Raw genomic sequence first — 25101 nt, 5'->3', positions numbered from 1 at the left:
TAGCTATTGTTAATGATGTTTACTCAATTATTGAGCATCTCAAAATTTTCCAGTGGAACTGACTAGAATACAAAAACTGGCTTCTTACAAACATTTATTAAAGGAAGTGAAGCAAACACTTTATATTTTCAAAGATCTTTTCAAATGCATGTCCTTTATTTAGTGACCAGTTCTTCAAGCAATTATCTACTAATCTGAAACATGTTTGTGTTTTTTCCAAATAATGGGAATTACAAAAAATTAACATCTTAATAGAGAAGACAGTATTAGTGACAACGTACCAAAAGATGGTATTACTCAATTTCTTTACTGTTTAATATTTTTAAACTATCTTAACTTCATGTGGTTGTTGACTTCCTAACACAGCAATATTCATCTTATTTGCTTGTATTCTTTTAATTCAGAGTTTCCCAAAACCAGTCTTTATGATACAAAGGTAACTCCCAAGGAACGGTCAAGAAATCCAAAAAAGAAAATATATTGGCTTTCAAAAAAAATTCAGTTTTACCTTCTTTTGTCTCCAAGCATGCCATTCACCTGGTTAAGAAATTTTCTGCAATCCTATTAAAACACAAAAATTTCTTAAAGGTTTGTAAAATGAATGTTTACCTGCCTGTAAATATTTTTCGAAAGACTTACTGTTTCAAACTCAGAATCTTTAATTCCTTTAAATGCAGTGGACACAAACTCCATGGGAAACCACTTGCATGCCAGTTCTCGTCTTTGTTTCTCTGATACCATTCTGCATAAAGCTTCTGTAATGGCTACTTGCAGGTCATAGTCTACAGCACAACACATTTTACAGGAACAGCAGTTTTAAAGATACTAATGATATGAAAAAAAATATTACATAGGAAACTGGTATATGCACTGCTGAACATTTCCTACTATGTTATCACATCACATCCAAATATGTAACCCATAAAAGATCCATAGATAAAAGGATATATAGATAAGGGAATGACTAAACAACTTATGTTTCAAAATGAAATTTCAACCAAACTTTCAAAGAACATCAGAGCAACACTAGGTGTATAAGCAAGAGGTAAGAACTTTCCAACTTTCACCTGTCAGAACCGGGAAACCGTTGGATACCAAGTGATCCCTGAGAGAAGTTACAGTACTACTAAACATGGCTAGCACTTCACTATCCTCAAAAGACTGACTTCCTTATGATCTTTTTTATTTTAAAACTTATATTCTACAGAAGAAAAGGACTGAAAACTTCAGTTAGCCATGCACTACACAGATCTGAAACATTCTATTTTGCAGATTGCTTTCATGCACTATTTTTATTTTCCAGAGGACTCTAATCACAACATTCTGCAGCTTCTTTAATGGGTCTGCATGCAATTTTTTAAGAAGCTCACTACTAAATTGTCTGTTACGTCCTTTGCTCACCTCCAGCATCCAAAATTCTGCTCCCCATGTCACTCCTGCCAAACATTACATCAAAATGTAACATTACATCAAAACAGGACATCAACACAAAGCATAGAAGTAAAGTTTATTAATTACAAGCTTTCAATGTATGAGATAAAACCCTGCTTCCACTAAACTATTAGTCATCAAAGGGGTAAGTCTGTTATGCTAAGGATATACATCTGAAAGTACTACTGGGGAAGTGAACCACCTGATACACGTAATTTTTATTCTATTTATTTTTTCAAATGCTGTAAAAAGGTTTCCCAGTGTGAATAACTTGTCCTTCCAGTGACTGATTCACTGTACTTTACATACATACTTACAAATAAGAATTTATTTTACAACAACTGGGACGAGAAGACCCAGATCAGGAAAGATGTAAATTTAGGCTTGTAATGGAGAATAACCCACGTGAATACCTGCCCACAGCCACTACCACTGGCAACACAAAAGCAAATGCAAAAGTGATTTGAGCAGGGACCAATCTGCATGCAGCATGTCTTAGTGAAAACTGCCTTCCCAGCTATGCAAATGATATAATGCTATAAAAATTATACTGAAGATTATTTACATGACAAGCAACATTTCCTTTGTAGCAAATATTTTTTTCCTGACATCTCGAGGCGTGCTGTCAAGCATTAAATTCAGTTTTCTTACTACCTAAGAAGAGTGGAAAAAGGGGAGTGAGATTAAATATAAAATAAGTTGATAAAGTTTAAGTTATTCTTATTTTGGGCCCTTGCAATGTATTTCATACCACTGAAGAGAAATAATTGCAAAACAAGAAAAGAAAATGAGTTCTATCTTACCTTAAATGCCATTTATCTTAATACTAACTACATTAATTCCAATAAATTACATAAGCTTTAATGTGAACATCAGCTGTTAAAGGGCTATGCTTCATTTTTTCAGCCTTAAATACAGCAAAAAATCCCCAAAACTTTCAAAGCTGGAGTGCTGTCTGTAGTCGATTGCTGAGCTAAAGTGTACCTTAAGTTTGAATTAAAAAGCCTCTCCTTTGAGGATGCAGCCTTTATAGAAGACTTTTCGTAACTTTCCCTTTCTTTGGGGGGGGGTGGGGGGGGAAGGGAAAACCTGACAACCTGAGTTTACAAAAATAAATAGGAGACATTTGTAATATACTAGAAGGTATGCAGGTTTCCTACAAGTATCTAAGGAATTTACAACCAAGAATCTTAATCCTATTTATAGCAGTTGTAATAGAGCATATTCTTCTCTACTAGAGCACCACAATAGTCTTCCTTTTGCAGCATCTGTACAGTTAAAACACTAACCAGAAAATTATTGCTTAGAAAGAAGAGTGTTTACCTCCTGCTGAACATAAATATTAATTCTTACGTCAGTGATGAGTGTACATGTTCTCACAACAAAGTTTTCTAGTATTTGCATTTTACCTAATGAATAGGAGGAAATCAATTAGTTATGAAAAGTGTATTAGGGTACCCCCTCATCAGCATCTGGATAAAGATTCATTTTCATTTAGAAATAAAATATAGTATGTCTTCCTGTCCATACAAGATTACTGATATTAAAAAAGACCCAACCAAACATCTTAAGCTTAATGGTTAAATGCAAGACAAAACAGTTATTTAAAGTTTATAGCAAATATGGCTCTTTACGATGTTACTATTCCTGTGCACCACTATGTAAGTCCCTTGGGCATGAGATTATTTTAAAAATACACTGATTAAGTATTCTGAAGAGACATTTTAAGGTTAACTATCATATCTACCATACACTTTTTTAAAGCTCACCTTCAGGTCTGCTATCACATATAGCCTACAATAAAAAAACAAAACCAAAACAAATCATTTTGATACTGTAAATATTACAGCATGAAAATCAGGTAGCGTACCTAAAGCAAGTAATCAAAAAGCATTTAAGATTATAAAATTATCTCATCCTTAATGAAGAACATGAGACTTCTTCTAATACCAAGTGTCATTTTCCAATATTGTATTTCAGTTAAATTTATGGACATTACTTCCCCAATGATAATTTTTTTTATGCACTGAAAAACCTCACAGATTTTATAAATTTGAGGTCCTGGGATTAGCATACCAATAATTTATGTAATCAAAATTAGAGTAAGATTAAATTTTTTTGTTCACTGAACACTTAAGTTGTTTTCTTTATTTCATGATGCTGATCATGAACAGAAAATGAGTATGAATACAGGCAAATTGTTTATCCAAAAAGACTTACAATCTGTATCAGAAATCATTGTAACATTAACTTTCAAAGGATATTAAATGGAAACAATAGAAACACATTTGAAATTCTTTTGTTGATAAACTACTGGTAATTAATTTACTAGTAATTTATTAATAATACACACAATGTATTTTATTATCAAAATATTTTTACCAGCAACATGTTGAAGAAATCTTCAGCCAGATTTGTAAGCATTTCATTCTTTTCATTTCCTCCACGGATCAAAATTCTTTTTACCTTTTCAAACCAATTAACCATGTAAAGGGAAAATAAATCTATTTTAATAGCATGAAGAAGGACAATAATACATATTATACTGAAGTAAAATTATACAAACTATACAATGATTGAAACAACAGCAACATTACCAGTCTGCTGAACATACTTTAGTGCCAGACTGAAATTTTTCACTCACACTAAACAAATGTAGGTGATTTCAAACTAAGGTAATTTCTGTAGCTGATTTTTTAACACAAAAACTAGAGGACTACTTTTACACCTGCCATCACAAACAAAAGAGCTGAAAATGGATAATGGCTGAATGGAAAAGTATGTTTGCAGATGTGAATATAAGCATGAAGTTAACACCAGGGTTTTTTTTTAGTAAAGCAGTTGAGAAGGCAATCGAGTAACATCTGATATTGCCATTAATTTTCTTCAGTAAAGTCTCTGGTGAAAGTAGTAAGAAGTGGTATCTATTTTTCGGTATATTTATTATGTTGAGTTACAACTGATTTAATGTATTCAATGTACAGATCGAAATAACACCAAATAATCTGAGTAGCACTACAACCTGTTGAAAGAAAAGGTACATTATTGCTGTTGCAAGTATTAACAAAATAATTAATAAATTGCACCAGGAAATTCCAACTCCTCAATCAAAAGCAGTATAGCAAGTTCATATAAAGATATCACCTTGTTGTAAGCATTTCTAAATTAATTATATATTGCATAATTTGCAATACCTTCACTTAGAGCAGCATCACTTTATAAGGAGTCACTTGTCAAGGAACATTTAAATCTGAATAACGTTTGTTGCAAAGTTATGGGAAATTCTTAATTCAGAAACAGTCAAGGGCCAAATCAAATACTAAGCTGTTCAGCAGTCAGGCATTACTTACGCATGCTCTATTAAATTATATATATATTTTTAAGAAGTTCACGTATGCTTTATATAGTTTTACTTATCCTTCCAATAAAGCCATGTTTTATCATTGCTGGGACCCCATCTTCTCCTGCTATGCTGATTTTGTTCCAACATTTCTGAACAGAATTTAGTAAAGTGGAAATAGTTTTGACTTCTTGTTTGTCAAGTTCCTGAAATTGAAATTACAACACTGACTTTAGTATACAGTTCTAGAGGAACCTGTATTTAATTAACCAGATGCCTTTTTGTTTTCAAAAGCCACCTTAATTGTAGCCTGAAGTAGAATTTTTGTTCTTTAATTTTATTTCAGTTTTTCAAATCAACTGCTGGTATAAACCAAGCCAAATGAAAAACATTTTTTCAGACTATTAAAATGACCATATAGATTACGCTAATGTAATAATTATATTACCCAACAGAGAAGCTTGTCTAATTTGTTGACAAACTGGTTGCTGCATTTGTGAGAGGCATTTTCACAGTCTTCTGCTGCCACAAACTGTTCTAATAATCGGAAATCTTTTTTTCTTGTAACTTCATCAATTAACTTTTCAAACTGTCAACGATAAAAGAAAACAGAGCAACTATATTACTGTATGTTTAACACCAATACTAATTTAGCAAGATTTAGCATAGGTTTTATGCAATCACCTGTTGCATTCTAAGAAAATATTCTGAATCACAGAATTGATAAATGTAAAACCTAAAGCATGGAACATCATATCTAATACACTAATCATGCAAATACTTATGAACCGAGTTTTTAATTATGTGCCAGTTTTCCTTAACTGAATGTTCTTTCTTTCCTCATGCTACAAACAAATGCTTATATAAGTTCTCCCTGTGTTAATATCCCATCCTTACTACATATAATACTTTGCATTTCTAAGTTATCTATTACTGATTTTAAAAGATGTTAATATATTTGAGCACTACTGCCTTCCTCGACTGTTTTGCCCCTCTATTCTTTCTAGACCAGTTATAAACAGACTTCAGCATTTTGAGCTCAAGCGTCATTCCAACTGATTCATGTATGTCAAATGCATGATTTTAATCAGTAACTATTTCCAATTCCTCTTGCTTCCTACCCAGCTACTTAGCACTAACCTACATCAAAGGAAAATTTCTTCCTACAACATTCTTTTCCACACTGCGAATTTTACTTGTAATTAAATACCAGAAGCAGCGCTTTAAGCTAGTAATTAAAACAATCAATACTCAACTATTCTGGTCCATAAACACATACCTGCATCTCACTCCTGGCTGCCATTTTTGCAGTTCATCTACGCAGCTGCATAAGGGAACAACCATCACATCACCAAAACACAATTCACTGACTTAGACTCAAATCAGTTTCACGAACACCAGCGATCAGTCAAAATACATTACAAATCCCAGAATTTGTCACTCGGCTAAATACTGTTTAGGAAATTAAACTAACTGGGGATATAATGAAACCACTTGCGTGGATAAGCAATTGCTTAAAATGAGAGGGGAAGGAAGGATCAACTTTGGCAATGGAGGAACAGAGGGTCCTGCAGCGGACAGTCTGTATTTCTCCACAAGGAAAAAAACAACAAAAAAACCTTCACTAATTTATTCAGAATAGGTAAGTCAACAGCAGAACTCCAGAAGGGCCTCATTATAAAATAATAAATTAAATCATTTAAGAAAAATGTGATGAACGCATGCAGGGAAAAAAGCTATCCTAATTATACATAGCGGTGTGCTCTGACATGACTATCACCAAAAAGGAAGATGTAAAAATTATAGTTTTCTGAAAACATTTTCTTAATACTCAAAAGCTGACCTAAGTATCTTCTTTTGAGAGTCAATGTATTAAAAAAACCCAACAAACTCTTTATGCTTTGTATAAATTAATCTATATTGCCCAATGTGCCACAGGCACTTTTGGTTTCCCAGATATCACAGAACTAGACAAAACAAATGGAAATAATCATTAAAAATAGGAAGAACAAGCAACCGGGAACACACAGCAGTAATTTCTGTACTCCTAAGTAATACAAAAGTAACAAATTTAGAGAATTGTTTTAATCATTTTTCCAAGAAAAGAATGCAGCAGCCTCCACTGCAGCCTGGCTATCACCTCACAGGCCTCTTTCCTCTGTCCTAGTCAGACATGCCAGAGAAAACATGAATCCCCTTCTGTGTGCCTCCTTTCGACCAGGGGGGAAGACCTCCGCCCACGCAGTGGCTAGCACTTCCCTCAAGAACTTTGTTACTGGGAGGCAAAGGCCCCGCACCCCCGTGCCACCAGCCACCTCAGCGCCGGCAGAGCTGCTGGCCGCGGGGGGTCGGCGGCGAAGCCCCCCAGCATGGCGCCCCTCACCTGACCGCCGCGGCACACCAAGGCACCGCTTCCCGCCGACCAATCACTTCCAGCGCCGGTAGTCTCCAGCCAATCACTGCCCGCGCGGCCGGCATACGGGCCAATCGCCACCGCAGGCGCGGGTCGCAAGGCGGGTTTCCCTTACCGTCAGGCATCCCCGCGCAGAGGCTTCTCCTCTCTCCGCACCTGTGGCGGCCTCACCTAGCCGGTCAGCTGCCGCGGAGGGGGCGGCGCGGGGCGAGGCGGTTTTGCAGCGGGGTGGGAGCAGGGGTGCCTCGGCCAGGCCACGGGGAGCCCCCTCAGGGCCGGGCCGCGGGGAGCCGCCTGGGAGCCCCCTCAGGGCCGGGCCGCCAGGAGCCGTCTTCGGCTGCGCTGGCGCCTCCTGCGGCCGGGAGATCTGGCGCCGCTCGGACGTGCTGCAGCCGCCCTGATGGCTGTGAGAGCCCCGCTGCCTGCCCAGCGCCCCTGCCTGCCCAGCGCCCCTGCCTGCCGTGCCGAGCGGGAGCTGCCGCAGCCCCAGCACCGGGGCCCGCAGGAGGAGCGGGAACGGGGCTCGGCGGTGCGGTGCCAGCGGTGTGCAGTAGCCACGGTAGCCAAGCACCTGCTTACGCGGGCCCGCTGCTGCTCCGTTCTGCGTTACAGGTTGTCGTTACTGATAACCAGTACGTAGAATGTTAATTTCAGTGCATAGTGTAGGCAGAAGTTAGGGGGCACGAGGTTGCTAAACCAGCATAATTCAATAGTATGCTTAATTCAGCAACATTTCCACCACCACCAAGTGCCCGAGTAGGCAGGGCTGATACAGCAACGCGGACACGGACCTGCTGGCTTCTGTGCTCTTCATCAGAGGGAACTGGGTAAGGTGTTCAAATGAAATCCAGCCGTTCCAGAGTGGGGCTTTACTAGTATTGGTGTGATACTGGTGTATCTATCACCTGTATCACAAATACAGGTGTTAACGTTCAGCATGAATCTTTTGTATTATTCCAATGGAGTATCAGGAGGCATCTCTATTCATACCCAGAATAAGCAGTAGGGGAACATGGAGGAGACCAACCACCTTTCACAGTAGGCAAACCTGCAGCAATTGTAAGTACCACCACTGACTTCCTAAAATAAGAAAACAAAATACTATAAAAGGTAAAAAAGCTGTACAGGAAGTATTTAAAGTACCACCAGATGTCACTGTAATTCAAGAAAATGACAAGTGGTATGAGACTTGGATCCTCTCCACTGAGGATTTGATCCCATGGGCGTGAGTAGTGCTGAGCATTTTGCAGGAGGCATGCTCAGTTCAAGGGATTAACTGCAGCATTAGCTGCTGTCACATTTGTTCTTGGGATGCTTTAGTAGAAAGCAGTGGGTGATCTGAAACAGATCTGTAGAAGTACAGCTTTACTGAGAAACCTACTAGGGACAAAACTTTCCATGAGGAACCTGGAGCATCCAAAATTTTCTGTAAAAACTGAATTAGCATCAACACAGGCTTAGACTATTTCCAGATTTTCAGATCTTGTAAAGAAAACAGCCCTACTCATTCTAGAGCGAAAGAAAAGTGAGTCATGAAGTCTGGGAGAAGTGGATCATACACTTTCCCTCCTGCACCAGGTACACTGACATGATTGGTGTCAAACAGACAGAAATAAACATCCCCTAATGCCTATTTTAGAATCATAGAATAGTTTTGTGTTAGAGGGAACCTTAACAATCATCTAGTCCAATCCCCTTGCCATGGGCAGGGATACCTTCCACTTGACCAGATTGCTCACATTCTGTTTGGTTTAGCAGAAGGGAGGTCAGCAGAAAGCAGAATTTTCATTAAGTTATGCATTGCACAGATTGGAACAAGCTGTCGTTGTATGTAGAACTAAAGGGTCAGAAGCGTTGATGCCAACAGTTTTAATACCAAGTGTCAGCTGATACAGCTGCAGATCTGAGGGAGAAAGCCTAATCAGGAAAGAAGTCAGCGCTGACATTACACTCTTGTTGACAAATGACTAATCATTTAGACTTGCTGCTCTGTGGCTTTACCAGGCAATGCTTGTAACGTACATACAAAATTGTTGTGAGCACTGATGAGACACTAAATTAAGTACTGCAGTTACGATTGACTGTTAGCATATTACTCAGTACAAGCTGGAATTTAATTTTTTGAGTTTGTAAGATATATGCAAAGAAACTATGAATTTGAAGCCAAATGTAAAAATAACACCTACATTAAAAATAATGCTATCTGTAAAATAAACCTGATGGTTGGATGTTCACAGCAAAAGTCAGTCCTTCTCTTAAATACTCTTACACACATCCCCACCCATGAGGCTCAAGCAAATTCACATTGTTTTCAAGAGATATGTTAAAATCAAAGACCACTATCTCTATCCTTTGCTGGTCTCCTGGCTAGGTGACACTGTGGCTGCTGTATTTATTTCCAGGTGATTCTTAATACTCTATTTTATTGGGTAAAGTTACGACAGTTAAGGTGTTACTACTGCTAGTTCCGATTTAGATCAGTAGTGTAGGAAAATGGAAAACCAAGAGTCATAAAGATAAGGTATTATAACATCATGCTTTCTAAAAGCACTCTCCTTTATAGGTCTACATGCATATATTTATAACACGTAATTGGTATACTTTGTAATAGAAATTGACATTGACATTCTGAAGCAACTTAGTGTAATATAGACATCCCATACATTTAAATTGTGATTTGCAATAATCATCTTTCCCCTAAACAACTTTGATAATGCAGTGTTGAGGTTATTAACACTGATTAAAAAGTAATTGGTAATATATATCTTCTAGTTAAATGTCTCCGATTTTGCTTTAGAAGAAACCTGGCAACAGTTTATTCACATCTTGAACTGTATCAAATAAATACTTGACACTGCTGGAGATGCATTTCAAGACAAATCAGTTACTGCAGAGATGGACATCTCAACATACCATGTGTAGCCAGATACATTTTTGAGAAACCTTTGAGTGAAAAGAACATGGTTTGGGAGGATAGACTGCAGCAATGAAAACTGAAAGAACAAATGCAAGATAGAATAACACAACTGTGGGGCTCAGAAATTAACGTGTCAAGTACAGTCTAGCACAGCTTTGGAAAGTGCTGTTAGAAAACCCCTTTCTCTTCTTCTCCAAGAAACCGTATTAGAATCAGTTGGCAGTGTTGGTTTGTTTGTTTGTTTGTTTTCCCCATTGTATCTTAATCCTGCAGGTGCTGCTTGTGCAGAACTCTTGATGTGAAATGGAAGCAAATTCCATGTAAGAAGTGGCAGCCTGATCATTTTTGCAGCTGTATAGACTAACCACTGTATTTTTATCAAGTGCTGTTCATTTTCTAGCAACTTGAACTCACCTTACTTTCCTGAGTATGTTGCTCTGGAAGTAACAATTCAGCACTAAGTTGCTTCATGAATTTTCTTAAACATTAACAGGAGTACATACCATTGACAAAACCAACATAAAATTATGAAAAGCTTTTATTACAGTCTTTTGTATTACAATAGCCATAGTTTTATTACTGTTTTTTTAAATGAATTAAGCACTTTGCAACCATACAACTCTCCACTAAAACAAAATGACCTTTTGTCTAATGTATGTGCTTTACTGATACACTGTGTAATGTACTTTATTCTCGAGAAGACATTTCATCAGGAAAGCCAACACCTATTCATTTACATGGATTCCATATGTATTTTTTAAAAACATGCTTGAAAGAACCTTGAAACTGTGGACTGCTCATTCATTTATTGCATCACTATAATAAATACAAGTTTTTAAAAGTGCATTATATGGCAAATAACCCTTGTGAGGAATTCACTTTTACAAAATCCTCATTATAACAGAAGTGCTCACTTTGAACACAGTGCAAGCAGTCAAATTGTCCTGAGAATTTATAACGGTGGTCATAAGCTTATCTTCACGACTTATTACCACTACTTAATGGCTTAATCCCCTTTTTGTCACCTAGAATCACTACTGAATGTGACAGGAAAACGTTAAGTGCAAATTTCATCTTACATGTGACAGATACCAGAATGTTTTAACAGCTTAACCCAGAGATCACCCACAGGTCCATTACGAGGAAGGCCTGCTTGACCCACAGTCAGCCACAACAGCTGCTTTAGTAACAGCTACTGTCAATTATTCTCCAGCAGTGCAAGACAAGCAAAGACAAAAGGCAAACTTGGAATAATACTTCAGTATTCAAGATTTTGCACATGCAAATACCCTGAGGGGTTGTGGAAGGAAGACAATACAAGCCAAACTCACATCACTGAGACATTCATTTCTCACCTCTCTCCTACACTGTATACATGACGTTAACCTTTAAACTGACAGCCTCAGCTTTACATAATCTATCCCGGCCTGCAACACCACTCAGATTTGACATTTGCTGGCACATGACAAAGTCCCTCCCAGAAGACAGCAACAGCACCTTTCTGCCAGGAAGCCAAGTACTGTGTTGGGCTCCAGCAATGTCCATTGTAAACCAGTGTCAAATACCAGTCTGGTAACAATAGGATTTTTTATGGTGTGCTGAAAGGTGAAGCCTTGGTTTTGCTGATGGAAGAAATACAGTAGTTTGGGAGGGGAACAATATTTTAAAATAGTGCAAGTTATTCAGCACAAGTGCTTCTGTGCATGTGTTTGTCTTCTTTTTACTTTGCTGACGAGTACATAAAACTTTGCTTATATGGACTTTAACAATACTAGATAAAAATTAATGAAATTCCTTAAGTGAGTGTTTCACAAAAGTAAGGGTATGCAATTTCAATTCACGCCAAGAAAGATTCTTCTGCAGTCACTGAAGGTGTGTTTCAGCTCATCTAACTTGATACCTACAGACTGGCATAATTTGGCACAATCTGCACGAATGCTGAGAATTTCAGTATGGCAGAACTAGTCCTGCAGCGTTCTCTCTGCACTCAGCAGAGATGATGCAGTGTTTCACACCGCAGGTAGTCTGCTAACCGTAGGAAAAACATCTCCATTGACTATGAAGACTCTATGTTGACTAGTTCAGATATATTATGTCCTGTATTGTCATATGTCATTTAACCATAAGAAGCCCACCAGAGGAGGCAATAAAGCCTTACAATTAATTAGGCAGTGCCCCTTCTTACAGAGCTCTCATTTTTTGTGCCATATGAGGAAGACTAGTCTTCCAGTTCCCTGCATTGATTTTTCTAGGAGACAAGAGCTGCTGCTACATTGGCAATGGTCACTCCTCTAACCCAGATACAGAAAGTAAAGCAGGCGGATTGAAAGGAGACAGCACTCTTTGTAGCTGGCAATCGCACCTCAGCCTCACCTACTCCTTCAAAACAATTTCAACTTCGTTCAACCTCAACAGTACTCCAATACAAAGTTAAAGGAAACTACACGGTCAGTTCTCAGTGGTTTCAAACAGGATTGAATTTTCTCAGTACTCTGCAAGAGGTGCTCTGCAGCTCACAGAATCATTAATGATTTCCGTTCCTTTGAAAGCCAAAGACTAATGGAACGAGGCAGCTTCTTCATGTGAAACCCCAGCTTTGCTAAATGGGTATCACAAATAAGGAGTAACATTAAGTTGCCAGACACATGAATTTTCTTGGGGTTTCTGCACTTCCAGAAATACTAGGCTTTTTTGACTGATATATACTTGGCTGTGGGTTGCTTACAATGGTGATTTTAAGAACAACTCGTGATTTTGATGCATAAGCAGCAATCCAAAATAAGATGCCCAGGTAAGTGGCCTGATTTTCACGGTATAGGCCTAAAAAGCAGCTCTTCCAATACATCCAATCAGCCAGTTTTGAAAATTTATGCTACACATATAAAGCTAAACTTTCCATGCACTTATGAATATGTATGAAAAAAATAATGGAGAATATTTTACTTGTTAGATTTAAGCCTGTTGCCAATCTTAAATCACACTAAAACCACAAAATTAAAGTAGTAGAGCAAGAAGCATGGGCAGACTGCACTTAGTGTTACTGTGCTCTCCCTGCTGCAGAAGGGATTCTGTTTATGGGTCTAAGTATCAGTTTACCAGTAAAACCATGATTTTGCTTTTACCATGAACTTTTCTTGGAGTTCAACTGGTTTATAATGAGAAGTAGTTGATTAAAGAATTCAAACATACTACTGCAGTAGCACTGGGACGCTGGGGAACAGGGAGTCATCGTTCAGGGTTCTGGCATGCTATTCCGGGGCTCTGTAACCAGCTCCTTGTACTGTCTATTTATTTGTTTTTTAAATAAATGTATCTATCTCATATCAATGTCTTGATTTATATATTTACCAGTAACAGTGGTAAAGTCATTAGCATTGATACAGTGCTTCGAGATCTTCAATTGCAATTGCAACACAGATGCAAAACTGCTCTAGTTTCCCTTAGGAAAAACAGGTGCACAAGGAAAGGACAATTCCTGTACCACTACACAGAGAAAAAGCCTACTTGTGCATCACCTCAAAAAGATGAGAACTTCCCCGTGAAGATCTGCCTTACACACACTTCAGTAACAATCATTCCTGCTGCCTATTGCAAACACTGGAGATTAAAAAAAAAAAAGTGCCTTTTCTTAAGGGAAACGGGGCTGATGGCACATTTTCATGTATGTTCTGCTTGTAATAACATTTAATTTCTAACTCAAATATTAAAGGAAACATTTAACGTGATTACAGTCCTAGGTTTTGTATATATATATATAAATACAAGCACTCCCCACAGTGTCTGCCATCTAAATTATGCATAAATGGAATAGTGCCCAGACTTAGTGAGATAATATAAACAAAATTAGAAACGCAACCAGTAAAGCCACACTGTCCATTTAGGAAACAATCACAAATATTCTATGCAACCTAGAACATTCCTAGCAACATGAAAGGTCCTGTTTTTCTCTCAGGTAGTCTGACAGCATCCCCTGGAATCATCCTGCAACAGCTCATATACACTACAAGAAATCACATGAGCTTCCAGCAGATGTAACTCAATACACATTTTGGCCCTTTTTACTTTCTGAAAGGTTTAGAACAGTTTGTTCGGGTCATTGGCTACTTCGCTACCCTGGAACACTTTGGCAGGTTTGGCAGGTTTCAAAAAGGGAGACTGCTGCCATGGGAGCAGAGAGCCATGCCAAGGAAGAGAGGGCCACCGAGACTACTGACGAGCTGCTCTGCGTCCACATCCTTGGCTCAGATGAAGTGGATCCAGCTCTCCTCACATTCCCTAGGCATCTTAAGGGGGTGAATCCGGCAGGTTAAAGTGTAGTTTTTGCCTCTGTTGTTATCCCAGTACTCCTGGCCGTTGACTTGGTACCTTGCTGCAAACTGGACTACAGAGCACAGCTGAAGGAGGAAAGGAGGCACAGGGAGAAAGAAAGTGAAAACATCAACCTGATCTTGCCCGTTTTTCTCAGGGATGCTACTGCGCCAATGAGCACACACTTCATGGAGGCTTTTCCACTGGTTAAAGGTGTATCGCACAGATACTTGCTTCTCAAAAGCAATATTGCGAACCTGGATGGTGCCACTGAGCCCCAGGTCTGAGCTGGTCACTCGTTCGAGACACACCTGTTGCTCCTGAAGTCGGGAGGAGAAATCCATACTGTCCGCAGGCTGCTGGAAGTCGGGGACCAAGCACTGCATAGAAAACTCCAAGTCTGAGCTACTGCACCAGAGGTCTGAGTTTATGGAGAGCCTGGAAAGGACATGCAAGGGGATCGATGGATCCTCCCCTGTCTGGAAGACTTTCACTTCAGTAAGCTCCAAGCCCAAAGCATCAGCGAATCTCACCCGGTTTATACGACTCTGGCATCCGGGAACTTGACACTGTGCTGCTGCTCGCTTCCTTCTTTCGGGTGATGTAGGCAAAGATCTGGCTCGGCGGCGGATGATAGGCCGTAGCGCGGGATCGCAGCTGGAGGAAGTGCTGCTCTGAAGCTTACTTGGCTGGGGGCCCCCCTTGGCCAGGGTGCTGCTCCAAAGGGCCTTGCTGCTACTCGTGTGGACTGCTGGGGGCTGCTGCTGCCCGCGTCCCCGTGCTTCTTCAGCTCGTAACATGTTCTGATAGAGGTCAGAGAGGTAGCTGGGATTCCTCCGAGGACCACGTACCTCCATTCTTAACCGATGACAAAAAAACCAGCGTTAACACTGCAGGTAACAGTGAGCACCGCCTCTCTGAAGCGTGTAACTTGGGAATGGCGGCTACCGACAGTAAGTATTGGAGGTTACGGCACTGGATGCAGCCAGAATCAACGCAGCCGTCCGGAGGAAGGGCAGAAACCAGGAAGCTCTCACCGTAGGTGGAAGTGACCCAGCGGCCAGCGCACTGTGTGGGGGATGAAGGCGGGCTCACTGGCTGGCGGACCCACTGCTCAGGCTGGAAAGGGATTCAAGGCTGTCACCGTTGATGCTGGAGGACCTGAAGCTCTCGCACAGGCTGCAGACCGACTGGAGGCTGTCGTGCTGGGCCAGGGAGGACTCGAGGCTGTCGGAGAGGCGGCTCGACGCCGCGGGGTTGCTGTGGCACGTCCCGGAGCACCCTCGGCCCGGGCAGGCGGCGAGCGGGCCCTGCAGGCTGTCCTCGCCGGCGCCGAGCGACGCCGAGCCGCTGCCGCAGCAGGGGCACTCCAGGCTGTCACACTGGATGCTGGGCGACTCGCGGGGGCTGCCGCTGCTGGGGAGCGCTTGCAGGCTGTCGGGCGGCAGCGAGCCGGAGCCCAGCCCGGGGCTGCTGCAGGGGCTGGCCGGGGCGCGGGGGCTCTCGGGCGGGTCCGCGGGGGCGGGCTCGGGACTGTGGCCGGGGACGGAGGGCTCGGCGGCCGGGGCCTCTACCGGCCACATCCCCCGGGCAGCGCCCCTCCGCCCCGCGGCGGGGCCCGGCCCGGCCCAGCGATGGCCGCAGGCACGGCGGGACCGGCGACGGCGCCGTCCCTGCTCGTCCCAGCCCCGCGGCGGCGCCCGCCGCCCCCTGCCCCCACCGCGGCGCATGCGCGGGGCCGCCTCCGCCCGCCCCTACCCCGCGCCCAGCGAGCCGCGCGGCCTGCGCGCTCCCGCCTGCCGCCGCTGCCCTCCGCCTGCCCTGAGGCGCCCGGCAGGTACGGGGCAGGGGCCGGGGCGGCGGGGGGAAGGCGAGGCGAGGCAGCAGGTGCGCGGGGGCGGTGCGTTACATACCGCGCTGCCTTCCGCTCGCTGTCCGTGCGGAGCGCGGCGCCGGCCAGCGGCAGGAACTGCTGGCGCATCCCGGGAGGGAGCGGAGCGGGGGCCCGGCCCGGGCAGAGCCGCCGCCGGCCGGGGCCCGGAGCGCAGCGTGAGGGGCCGTTGTGCCGGCCCCGGACCCCGCCGGAGCGGGCGCCCCCTCGACCCGGGATGCGGAGCGGGGCGCGCTGGGTTTGGGCGCGCAGCGGCGGACGCGCGCGGGCGGGGGCGGGGGCGCGCAGCGGCGCGCACGCGCCGCGCTGCGGGAGCGCAGTTTCTGGAAAAATGCTACGAATTCAGCTCTGAGCATTTTTAGTAGGAATACACGAGTACCGAGAGGTCTGCTTTGGAAAAAGAAAAAAATCGGGAGTGTTTGGTACAAAATCAGCGCGAACGTGGGAAGCGCGCGTTTTCCGGCAGGCACAGGCAGCGGCCCGGAGGCGGCGGCTCCGCACCCGGCCGGGGGAGGGGGGAGCGGGGCACCCGCCGCCCGTGGGTGATGCTCGGCTCCGGCCAGCGCGCGTGGTGCTGCGCAGGGGGAGCGAACTGCTGAGGGCTCATCCCACGGAAACGCGGCGCCGCCAGCTGCTGCCTTTCGGGTTTCCCTGTACGTTCCCACCACTGTCTTTTTTTCCCAAACCTCACGGCCGGAGCTCGGTGGCTTGCGGCGCCCATGGGCTGCCGGGGCCGCCGTGCCGCGCCGGGACCAGCCCCGGGACGGGGCCGCGGCTCCCCCCGGCACCGGCAGGGCGCGGGGCGCTGGGGCGGGGGGTGCTGGCTCCCACGGCGCGGGTGCTGGGCGGGGGCAGTGCTGTCCGGGGCGCGTCAGCGGCCGGTGATGGGTATCTTGCTGCTTTACAACCCGGTTCTGTGGGGAGGGGTCACACGGTGTTTGTTCACTGCATCCCTAGGCCGTGGCGATGCCCGTGTTTGATGCTCTCTGTCGGGCGAACCTGAAAGACTGGAGTCGTTTGAAGACCATGTAAAAGTCAAGCTGCGGATACCGTCTAAAAAGGGTAGTAATGGGACCGGGCATTCAGGAATATCCTTTATTGCTGCACAGAGAGACACGGAAAAAGGAAAGCCAAACCAATGAAAACCACAAAGGAATGGTAAAGTAAGGAAATTATCTTCTCTCTTTCTAGTTACAGAAATCTGTAGATACTGCAGATTAGTCAGTAAGGGCATGGCTGTCCTGTTCAGATTGTCACCCTTTCCCGAGCTGCAGCAACAGAAGTGATGGTGCAGTATGATCATGCAGGTCACAGCGAGAGATGTGACTGCATCGGTGCTGGAGGCACAAGATACATTGTTTCATAAGCATGAAAACATAATCATGTTTTTTAAAAGAAAATCTGACTATTCTGACATAAAAACTGTGAACAAGATGTACGGTCTGACAAATTAAACACACTGCAATCAAACCAGTTTAAACTAGGAGGACATGGTTTGCTTATTTCTGTTCTAAAATGAATTTTCAAGCTTTCCTTTTTAAAATCAGTAAAATTTCTTGTTTGTAAAACGAACACTGTTTCCTAATTCGTACAGAATACACTGATGTAATGGTCCTGTGTGCTTACACAGGAATGTATGATTTAATTGAAGAAATCTTCAAGCTGTCCAAATCAGTAATGCCATTACTTTTGCTGCATGTGAGTTTTTCTTCTGATTTTTCCACAACCCCATTACAACATGAAATGGTGAATTTTGTTTGTGCCTTTGTTGTGAAACAGTTTGTATTAACACCTGAGAATAGACTGTATGCATCCTGCTCACTTCCGCTCCTTAGCATCATAGGAATAATCCTTTACTTGTTGTTGAGACTATGCAGATGAGAAAGGCAAGCAAGATTTGGCTTGCAGTGGCCTTCGTATTGTACTTTATAATTAGTTTTGTTAAATTGCTGTAGGACCGTGTGCCAGGTATTACAGAAATTAGTAGTTAAATAAGTAGTCTGTAATATTAACTATTTATTATCCCCAAAGTAATTTTGGGATCCTCTGATAGAGGATCTTCTATAAAAGGGCTAAGTTATATTATTATATCATCTGGTTGAATTACTCACTTTTGCATTAGTAGTATTAAAAATACAGTAGTGCGTTATTAGTATAATAAATAGAAAGTGACCATGGCATAGTTCTGATGAACTTCAAGTCTTAAGAAGATTTGCAGTCAACTCTTGCTCTTTCTTAAACTGAATTGCACTCTAAACTTTGATTGTATTTCTATTCTGACGACCACATATGTTGCTATTTATATGTGATACTCTGTTTAATTCTTGCTAGTTACAGTAATGGAAAAAGCCATCCAAGCACCAAAGGACTAAATAAACCAATTTCTCATGTGAAGTCTTCTTCTGGAAGATTAGGCAAAAATGTATCAAGTGCCATTGAAAAGGTAAATAATTGGGTTTTTTTGTTTATTTTGTTTACAGAAAAAGGGCACGCACTTTATGTCAGCTTCTTAATAATGTCACATACTTTTTCACATCTTTTCAGGTTTCCTGTAACACTCAAGATGGTAACCAACCAAGTATTTTTAAGAAGGGAAAAAAACAGCTAGATGACAATACTCAGTCAAAAAGGTAGTTTTATGTTAAGATTATTTGTTTAATTTGTGGTCATTTCAAACTGGTATGTAAAATGCTTGTGATGAAATCATGGCTTCTGTGTTTTGCCTTTGACTTCACTGGCCCCAGGATTCAGCATTTATGAGGACAACAAATTTAAGTTATCAATATGAAAACTCACTATCCTGCCTTAGTGAGTTCTCAAGCAAAATCAGAATAAAATAGATCAAAAACTCAGTAGTAGGCAGTGTTACGTCTGCCAGCAAATAATAATTTTTACCTCATTACCAAGTTTCCATGCCAATTTTAACTTCATTCATGTAGATCCCTGTCCTTGAAGGGGGTAGCAAGACCTTTGTAGACTGATGTTCCAAAGACATTAATCATTCTAATAGGATACGATCTTTCTTTTTATTTAGGATCACAGGTATTTGCACATCACTGCACAGAGTACAAGGACCAAAGAGGAGTCTCCCAGAAAGAAGGCAAAATGAACCTCTTCTGCAGAGGATCCCTCCTAGCGTAAAGGGCAGCACACAAGGTAGCTTCTGTAGGGTTAAAGATGTCCCAATGCATCATTTTTATTGCAGTAAAAAAGAACAGTTGGAAAAGAATCATGAAGATCACATTGCTGAGGGTGGTCCATGCACTTCTAAATGGCAAGAAGCATCTGTAGATGAAATGTTTCTGGATTTTGAGTCGGTACAAATTATTAAAGAAGATGCTGAAGATGATAGTGCCAGTGACCTTTCTGATTCAGAAAGGATTCCCATTCTCCCATCTCCCTGCACACCGCCAGAACTCATTCTCAGAGCTGAAGAAATTGATCCAGTTTGTTTGGAACGTGTCCCTGATATGGGTTTTAAAGAATCAGAATATTACTACCCGGACTTCCTCCCACCCCCTTTCAACTCATGGGACTTGAAGCAACTGGCCGTCTTTGTTAATGTAGAGGGTAAAACCGAATTTCGACCAAAGCCAACAGGATTCCTTGAGAAATACATTGATCGCCTTTTGCAGCTGGAATGGCTGCAAATGCAGACTGTGCAGAACGAGAAAGGAAAGGCAGCCAAAGCCAGGCCACAGACTGCTCCTGGCTCCATCCGTACCCTAAAAAGCCCTGGCAAAAGCAAACCATTACTCAGTCCTTTGCCTAGCAAGCAAGTGGTTCCCCAAGAAGGTGTTACAAAGCTGCCCAGAAGCTATTTGGGTCACAAGGGAAGTTCACTCTGTGAAGAAAGTCACCAGTTGTATTCTCATCCAGGTCCCTTGAAACTTTCTGAGAGAATGGGATGTGCAGTGTCTTCTCAGAGGCCATCTGGTGAAGTAAGGAGCGAACTGAAAAAAACCCCAACTGCAAAGCAACAGCTTTTCAACATGCAGCCTGCTGAGAACAATTCTAAAATTCAAAGCATGGGTAATATCAGACCCCCTAAGCAAACCCCAGTATTTCATGGTTCAGCTGCTCCCATCAAAGGCTTAAAAACATACACATGCACAAATCCAAAGAAAAATGGCAATGCCAACAATTACGTTCCTCCTAAAAAACCAACAGGGGACAGGAAAATAAAAACAAATGGCATAAAGCAAATGTCACACAAATTCAAGTGAAGAAAAAATTAATTAGTAAATATTGATGCTTCTTGACCTCTAGAAAGCATCTGGCCAATGCAGAAGGGTCGTGTTTTCTTCATAGGAAGATCCTAGGAAAATATGTTCTTGATGCATGGTTCTAAGTCAGCACTGTTCATCTCGATATATTTGATCTTAAGCCAGCAAGGCCAGCAGGAAATCTTTTACCTGAAGGCAAGTGTCTTCCATTGGTCTTTCCTCAAAAACATTTACAATGCTTAATGAAGATGAGGACAGCAGAGTATGAAAGTTCAGAGAAATACATAATTATAATATGTCCTCCTGTTTGTACCAGTTGAAGTCCCTTGAAGTCTGTGGTGTTTCTTATGGTTACCTTGGTGTGGTTGAGTGAATAGAATCCATGCTCTTTTTCTTGAACAGATGTGCTGTTTTGCGAGACAGGTGTGATGGTGGTGTTTTCTGATGGAAAAGGCCTCCACTGTTTTTATAAAATAATGGCGCGTGCTTATCTATGCAAAGGCAATCTGATTCTTCACAGAAGATGATTAATTGGAATTTTTTTTGATGAATTAGATACTATTTTTTGATAAGAAGAAGAATGGAGATAATGCTATGAAATATTTTAATGCAGAAAGGATTCTTTTTAAGACAAATAATTATTAGGGAGCACACAGCTTCAATAGTGACCGACTAAGAAAATGGAATGCATATTTTTATACCCAGAAACCTTCACTGTGTTTACAGACAGCTTTTTCTTGAAGTTCAGTAAGCCTCGATGCTTTTTGTTGTTTAGAGGAAATGACCAGATTTCAAATTGCACACGGATATATATGACTAACGCAAAATGAGGGTATTACTAGAGACTCCGGGGCCTAATTTACAGAACTTGTAGCTTCTCAAAACATAAAAAATAGACTTTTAGAGGATGGATTTAAAGGCAATTACTGTAAGTTCAAGTAAAGATATATTTTGATATGAAAGATACCTATTTTCAGTCACCCAAGATGACTATTACTTATTCCGTGGTCCAGTCTACTTCAGTTAGCTTGCAATTGTTTCAAAGTTTAGTGAAGCGATGCGGGGAAATACCCTGCAGAAAGAAACTGTGCAGCCAGGACTGGGTCCTGTCCTGGGACCCTCTGTTTTTTCTTGTGTCTGTGAGATACAAGAGAATGTGAAGGATAGGTCAGTGAGTGTTCAGGTGTCAGTTCATCATCAATCACAGCAGCTGGGGACGTGATCTTGTTAAGATAAAAATCTAGAGAATGTTTTGTACTTTAAAGTGAAATACTGAGCAGCACTAACTTCCTCCTCAGCCATCATCACAGTGAACTGTTCACGAGAAGTGAGCTGAGGTCTGGTGGACCAGATTTTACAGGTGGATTCTTCACATTGTGACAGAAAATGAAAAAGTAGCAAATACTAAAGAGTACATTATGTATATAGTTAAATTGCACTTCTCTTGTTGATCTCATCTTAGTTTTAAAGATGCTTAGCTGTTTCTATTCTTTCATTGTGCCTACTGGATCTTCAGCTTTGTAAAATTTCAAAGCATGGATTTATATGTAGTTTAAAATGTGAGAAGATTAATAAATGTAGTAATAAACTGGTGTATTTTACAGTACATACAAACATTGCTCAGGAATAGTTTAAGAAATATTTTTAGTGTTTTTTTTCCTAGTCTACTGGAGACCAAATGTGAAATTTTAAATTGATAAAGGAAACATATAATATACGGTATTATAGTTCCATATTCAGTATTTGTGAAGTTACAGTTAAAATGAATTGTAGTTGCATGTACATTCAGCTCTATGCAATTAAAGTGAAACTTAATCAGACATGCTCGAAGATCAAATAAATTGGCTGTGTCAGAGATGTGGTGAAAGGTAGGCGACGGCATTCAACACCAGCAGCTGCAGAAGACCAGCACATTCTATTGTTGCCATTTCATCCTTCTGTTTTGTTCTGGACTCAGTATGTATTTCAGCTTTTTTTAGATGAAAGGTTCTTACATCCAGTGCTAGAATTTCAGGCTCTGGCCAAATTCTACAAACCTTTATTAGTCAAGTTTGCCTGATTCACGTTAACAGTATGAAAGTTAGTAGGACTGCTTTTGCCAATAAGCACTACTTTAGCACACCATTTTGGTACACTATTTTAGTGCACTATTACAAGCACGAAAAGCAAGGTGACCAGGACCAAGCCAATGATCAATTGAACAACAGGTTTTTGAAACAAATTGTGTTAGATGCAGTAATTAGTTCAGCGTGTTATTACAGCACTGAATATTAGTGTATGCTAAATTTTCCTCTGAGATGTTACTCTATACTGACGCTTTCCTAGGGTTATAAGGAAGGTAGATACAGGCCCATTTTGCATGATAACTTCTTAAAGAGTAAACAGTGTTTCAGTCAGCTTTGAAAAGAGCAAAGGGGATTGGCACTGAGCAAAGTTTTTTTCGCAAAAGATAGAGGAAAGTTTTGGTTTAATGTAGTGCCTGTGATCTGGTGGACATCGATCTGTTGTTGGAGACTCAAAAGTTAAACAGGTGGAGATGGTGGTGCCACTTAAATTAAGTCTGAGTACTTGTTCATCATTAAGCTTTGGCTGTGATCTGATAAGTTTGTTTCGTATGATAATCGCACAAGTAATTTTCGCTCATTGAGTTGGTACTTATTACTTGTCTTTGTTCACATACAGAAATAGAGTTTCTGTGTATACCTCATCAAACAGCCCTTGGCATCAGCAGACTTGCAAGGGTTGGATCTTATTCCTGCAGCACTTTTGCTTCCAGTTCAACTTGACAATGTTCTGGGCCTATAGATAAAAAGAGCTCCTTTTACGAAGAGGACTATGGTTTATTTTTCCCTCATTTTGTATTGATGGATATTGTCTTCTGAAGCACTTCTGAATATAGCAGAAAAGTTTATTCCATGAAATACATTCAGTTTGGAATTAAAATACTTCCCCAGCAGTGTTGTGTGTGGCTATTTATATTTTCCCCTGTGTTTAGCAGAATGATCGTACGTGTGTGTAAGCCTAGCATTGGCGATGCTTCTTGAAGTTTACCGTAATGTGACATACTTAAATAGAGTGATATATATTTTGTCTAGATAATTTAAAGGTTTAATGTTCTGCAGTACTACCTACAGAACAAATATGCTCAGGTTGCATTTTAAATAAATAGTCAGATTCTACTTCGGTTATACTAGTATAAACTTTGAATAACTGTTGTTTTCAGTGAAATTACCCTGTACAAAGATGTGAAGAAACAGGTTTACTCCCATATGTATAAACTTTTCCATAGTAATGCTAAACTGCATTTTAAATGCATAGCACAAAGAATTTAAAACAATATTTGTTTTCTCTTGACATACTTACTTTTTCTCCATTACTTGCATCTCTGCAGTGAAATGTGGTCAGTTAGAGTTTTACCTTCCCTGCACCTCCTTGCACCCTGTGGTAGCTTTCAGTTACGTACAGCAGGTGTGAAGTTTCCTCACCATGCCTTCGGCTCCCCATTCTGTTCGCAGTACAGGTATCGAGCTGCTGCCATTACTCCGAATTTGTGCTCCATAGAGGGGTTATCATTGCGTGAGCAATGCATGCTATTCTGGGAAGAGGGGCTTCACATCTTCCTCGAGGAAGACTCAAATCAATCCATACTGCTGGTTCAGTACCCTCAGTCCTGGGGTGGCCGCTTGTTAAGGCTGATGAGGTAGACCCTGTTTTTCTTTCCAAATGAGAGATTACGTTTGCTGGTACAAATTCGTGGTCCTGGAGTGACAGTGCTTCTCACAGAGGCAAAAAGGCTCAGCGGTACTGGTTCTGAGAGCTGAGTTTAGAGCAGGTGGGTTGCCAGAAGCAGGGAGCTGTCACCTCCCACTGCAGCCCCTCTCCCAGGGGGCTGGGGCCACAGCTGCCACCCTGCAGCCTCGTGCTGCCAGTGCCAGTGCCCCTCTGTGCATGCTGCTGCCCGCGCCCAGCGGGATGGAGCAGGGCTGTAACGCGCACAGGGTGGTGACGCTTCTTCATTTCATGGGACTAAACTGTTGTCTTTGACTCCAGAGTGCTTAATTACACCATAATCCCATTATTGCTTTGGCCTTGCTGGGTTTCATTTACGGTTGTTCGAGGTAACTTTATCTTGTATTTGCTATTTAAAGGATCTTGTTAGAAGTTTTGAGAGTATTTTGACAGACCTTTTTTTTAGTCAGTATGCAATACCTTTTTTTTGAGCTGATACAGTTGGAATTTCCGCAGTATGAAATTGCTTACATTGTACTATTTTTTGCCTTATTTTAAAGGTATTGAGCCTTTGTTGCTCCCATTGGCATTAGTGGGTTTTCTTCTGAAAAATTATTAAACAGACCACTCTGTCTGGGAAGGCTGGAACTCGACTGAGAATTTGCAGCCAGCTTTTGATGTTGGTAATCATGTATTCTTATTTACTTGAACTTTTTGTGGATATTTTTGCTAGTAATTTCATTGGAAAGTGATCTTGTAATTCAAAGTTACTGTATATTTACTACATTAAAAGTGAGATACTACCTATTTCTTACTCAGTTGTATTTTTTTTCATTATCTACAAGG

At 41.6% G+C, this 25101-nt stretch overlaps 3 protein-coding genes across 7 annotated transcripts in view; 1 reads left to right on the top strand and 2 right to left on the bottom strand.

Moving 5' to 3' along the window:
• The window catches only part of SYCP2 (synaptonemal complex protein 2), a 32061-nt gene extending 24752 nt beyond the window's left edge, over positions 1-7309 (bottom strand). Inside the window, exons 1-11 of the mRNA XM_037402682.1 lie at positions 7155-7309; positions 6062-6095; positions 5220-5360; positions 4849-4977; positions 3814-3918; positions 3201-3225; positions 2755-2840; positions 1997-2085; positions 1402-1436; positions 640-782; positions 509-561 (exon numbers count right to left, since the gene is read on the bottom strand). Coding sequence (XP_037258579.1) covers positions 509-561; positions 640-782; positions 1402-1436; positions 1997-2085; positions 2755-2840; positions 3201-3225; positions 3814-3918; positions 4849-4977; positions 5220-5360; positions 6062-6095; positions 7155-7309 — 995 coding nt within the window. The remainder of the gene's footprint in view (positions 1-508; positions 562-639; positions 783-1401; positions 1437-1996; positions 2086-2754; positions 2841-3200; positions 3226-3813; positions 3919-4848; positions 4978-5219; positions 5361-6061; positions 6096-7154) is intronic.
• Positions 708-16101, bottom strand: PPP1R3D (protein phosphatase 1 regulatory subunit 3D). The gene is made up of 2 exons (XM_037402017.1): positions 11194-16101; positions 708-721 (listed from the first exon to the last, which is right to left on the bottom strand). The coding sequence occupies exon 1, from the start codon at positions 15264-15266 to the stop codon at positions 14343-14345; it is 924 nt and encodes a 307-aa protein (XP_037257914.1). The 5' UTR covers positions 15267-16101; the 3' UTR covers positions 708-721; positions 11194-14342.
• Positions 16102-16170: 69 nt separating this feature from the next.
• Positions 16171-23482, top strand: FAM217B (family with sequence similarity 217 member B). Of its 5 annotated transcripts, none has more exons than XM_037402013.1 (5): positions 16171-16246; positions 17258-17458; positions 18638-18743; positions 18845-18930; positions 19335-23482. In XM_037402013.1, the coding sequence occupies exons 2-5, from the start codon at positions 17439-17441 to the stop codon at positions 20524-20526; spliced, it is 1404 nt and encodes a 467-aa protein (XP_037257910.1). In that variant the 5' UTR covers positions 16171-16246; positions 17258-17438; the 3' UTR covers positions 20527-23482. The 5 variants fall into 5 exon arrangements, with proteins under 5 accessions (XP_037257910.1, XP_037257909.1, XP_037257908.1 ...); XM_037402012.1 differs by having other exon boundaries at positions 18632-18743; XM_037402011.1 differs by having other exon boundaries at positions 17258-17463.
• The last annotated feature ends 1619 nt before the right edge of the window (positions 23483-25101 follow it).

Source organism: Falco rusticolus, chromosome 10, assembly GCF_015220075.1.
Source record: "Falco rusticolus isolate bFalRus1 chromosome 10, bFalRus1.pri, whole genome shotgun sequence".
Lineage (NCBI taxonomy): Eukaryota > Metazoa > Chordata > Aves > Falconiformes > Falconidae > Falco > Falco rusticolus.
The sequence above is the reverse complement of the archived record's forward strand: the minus strand, read 5'-3'. Positions and strand labels throughout refer to the sequence as shown.

What these genes read in the sequence shown, in the direction of transcription:
- PPP1R3D (XM_037402017.1), bottom strand. Translation starts at nt 15,266, where the DNA reads ATGGAGGTACGTGGTCCTCGGAGGAATCCCAGCTACCTCTCTGACCTC.
- FAM217B (XM_037402009.1), top strand. Translation starts at nt 17,369, where the DNA reads ATGGGACCGGGCATTCAGGAATATCCTTTATTGCTGCACAGAGAGACA. An exon ending in TATCAAGTGCCATTGAAAAG is followed by an intron (nt 18,744 to 18,844) that starts GTAAATAATTGG and finishes ACATCTTTTCAG; the next exon opens with GTTTCCTGTAACACTCAAGA. An exon ending in GACAATACTCAGTCAAAAAG is followed by an intron (nt 18,931 to 19,334) that starts GTAGTTTTATGT and finishes CTTTTTATTTAG; the next exon opens with GATCACAGGTATTTGCACAT.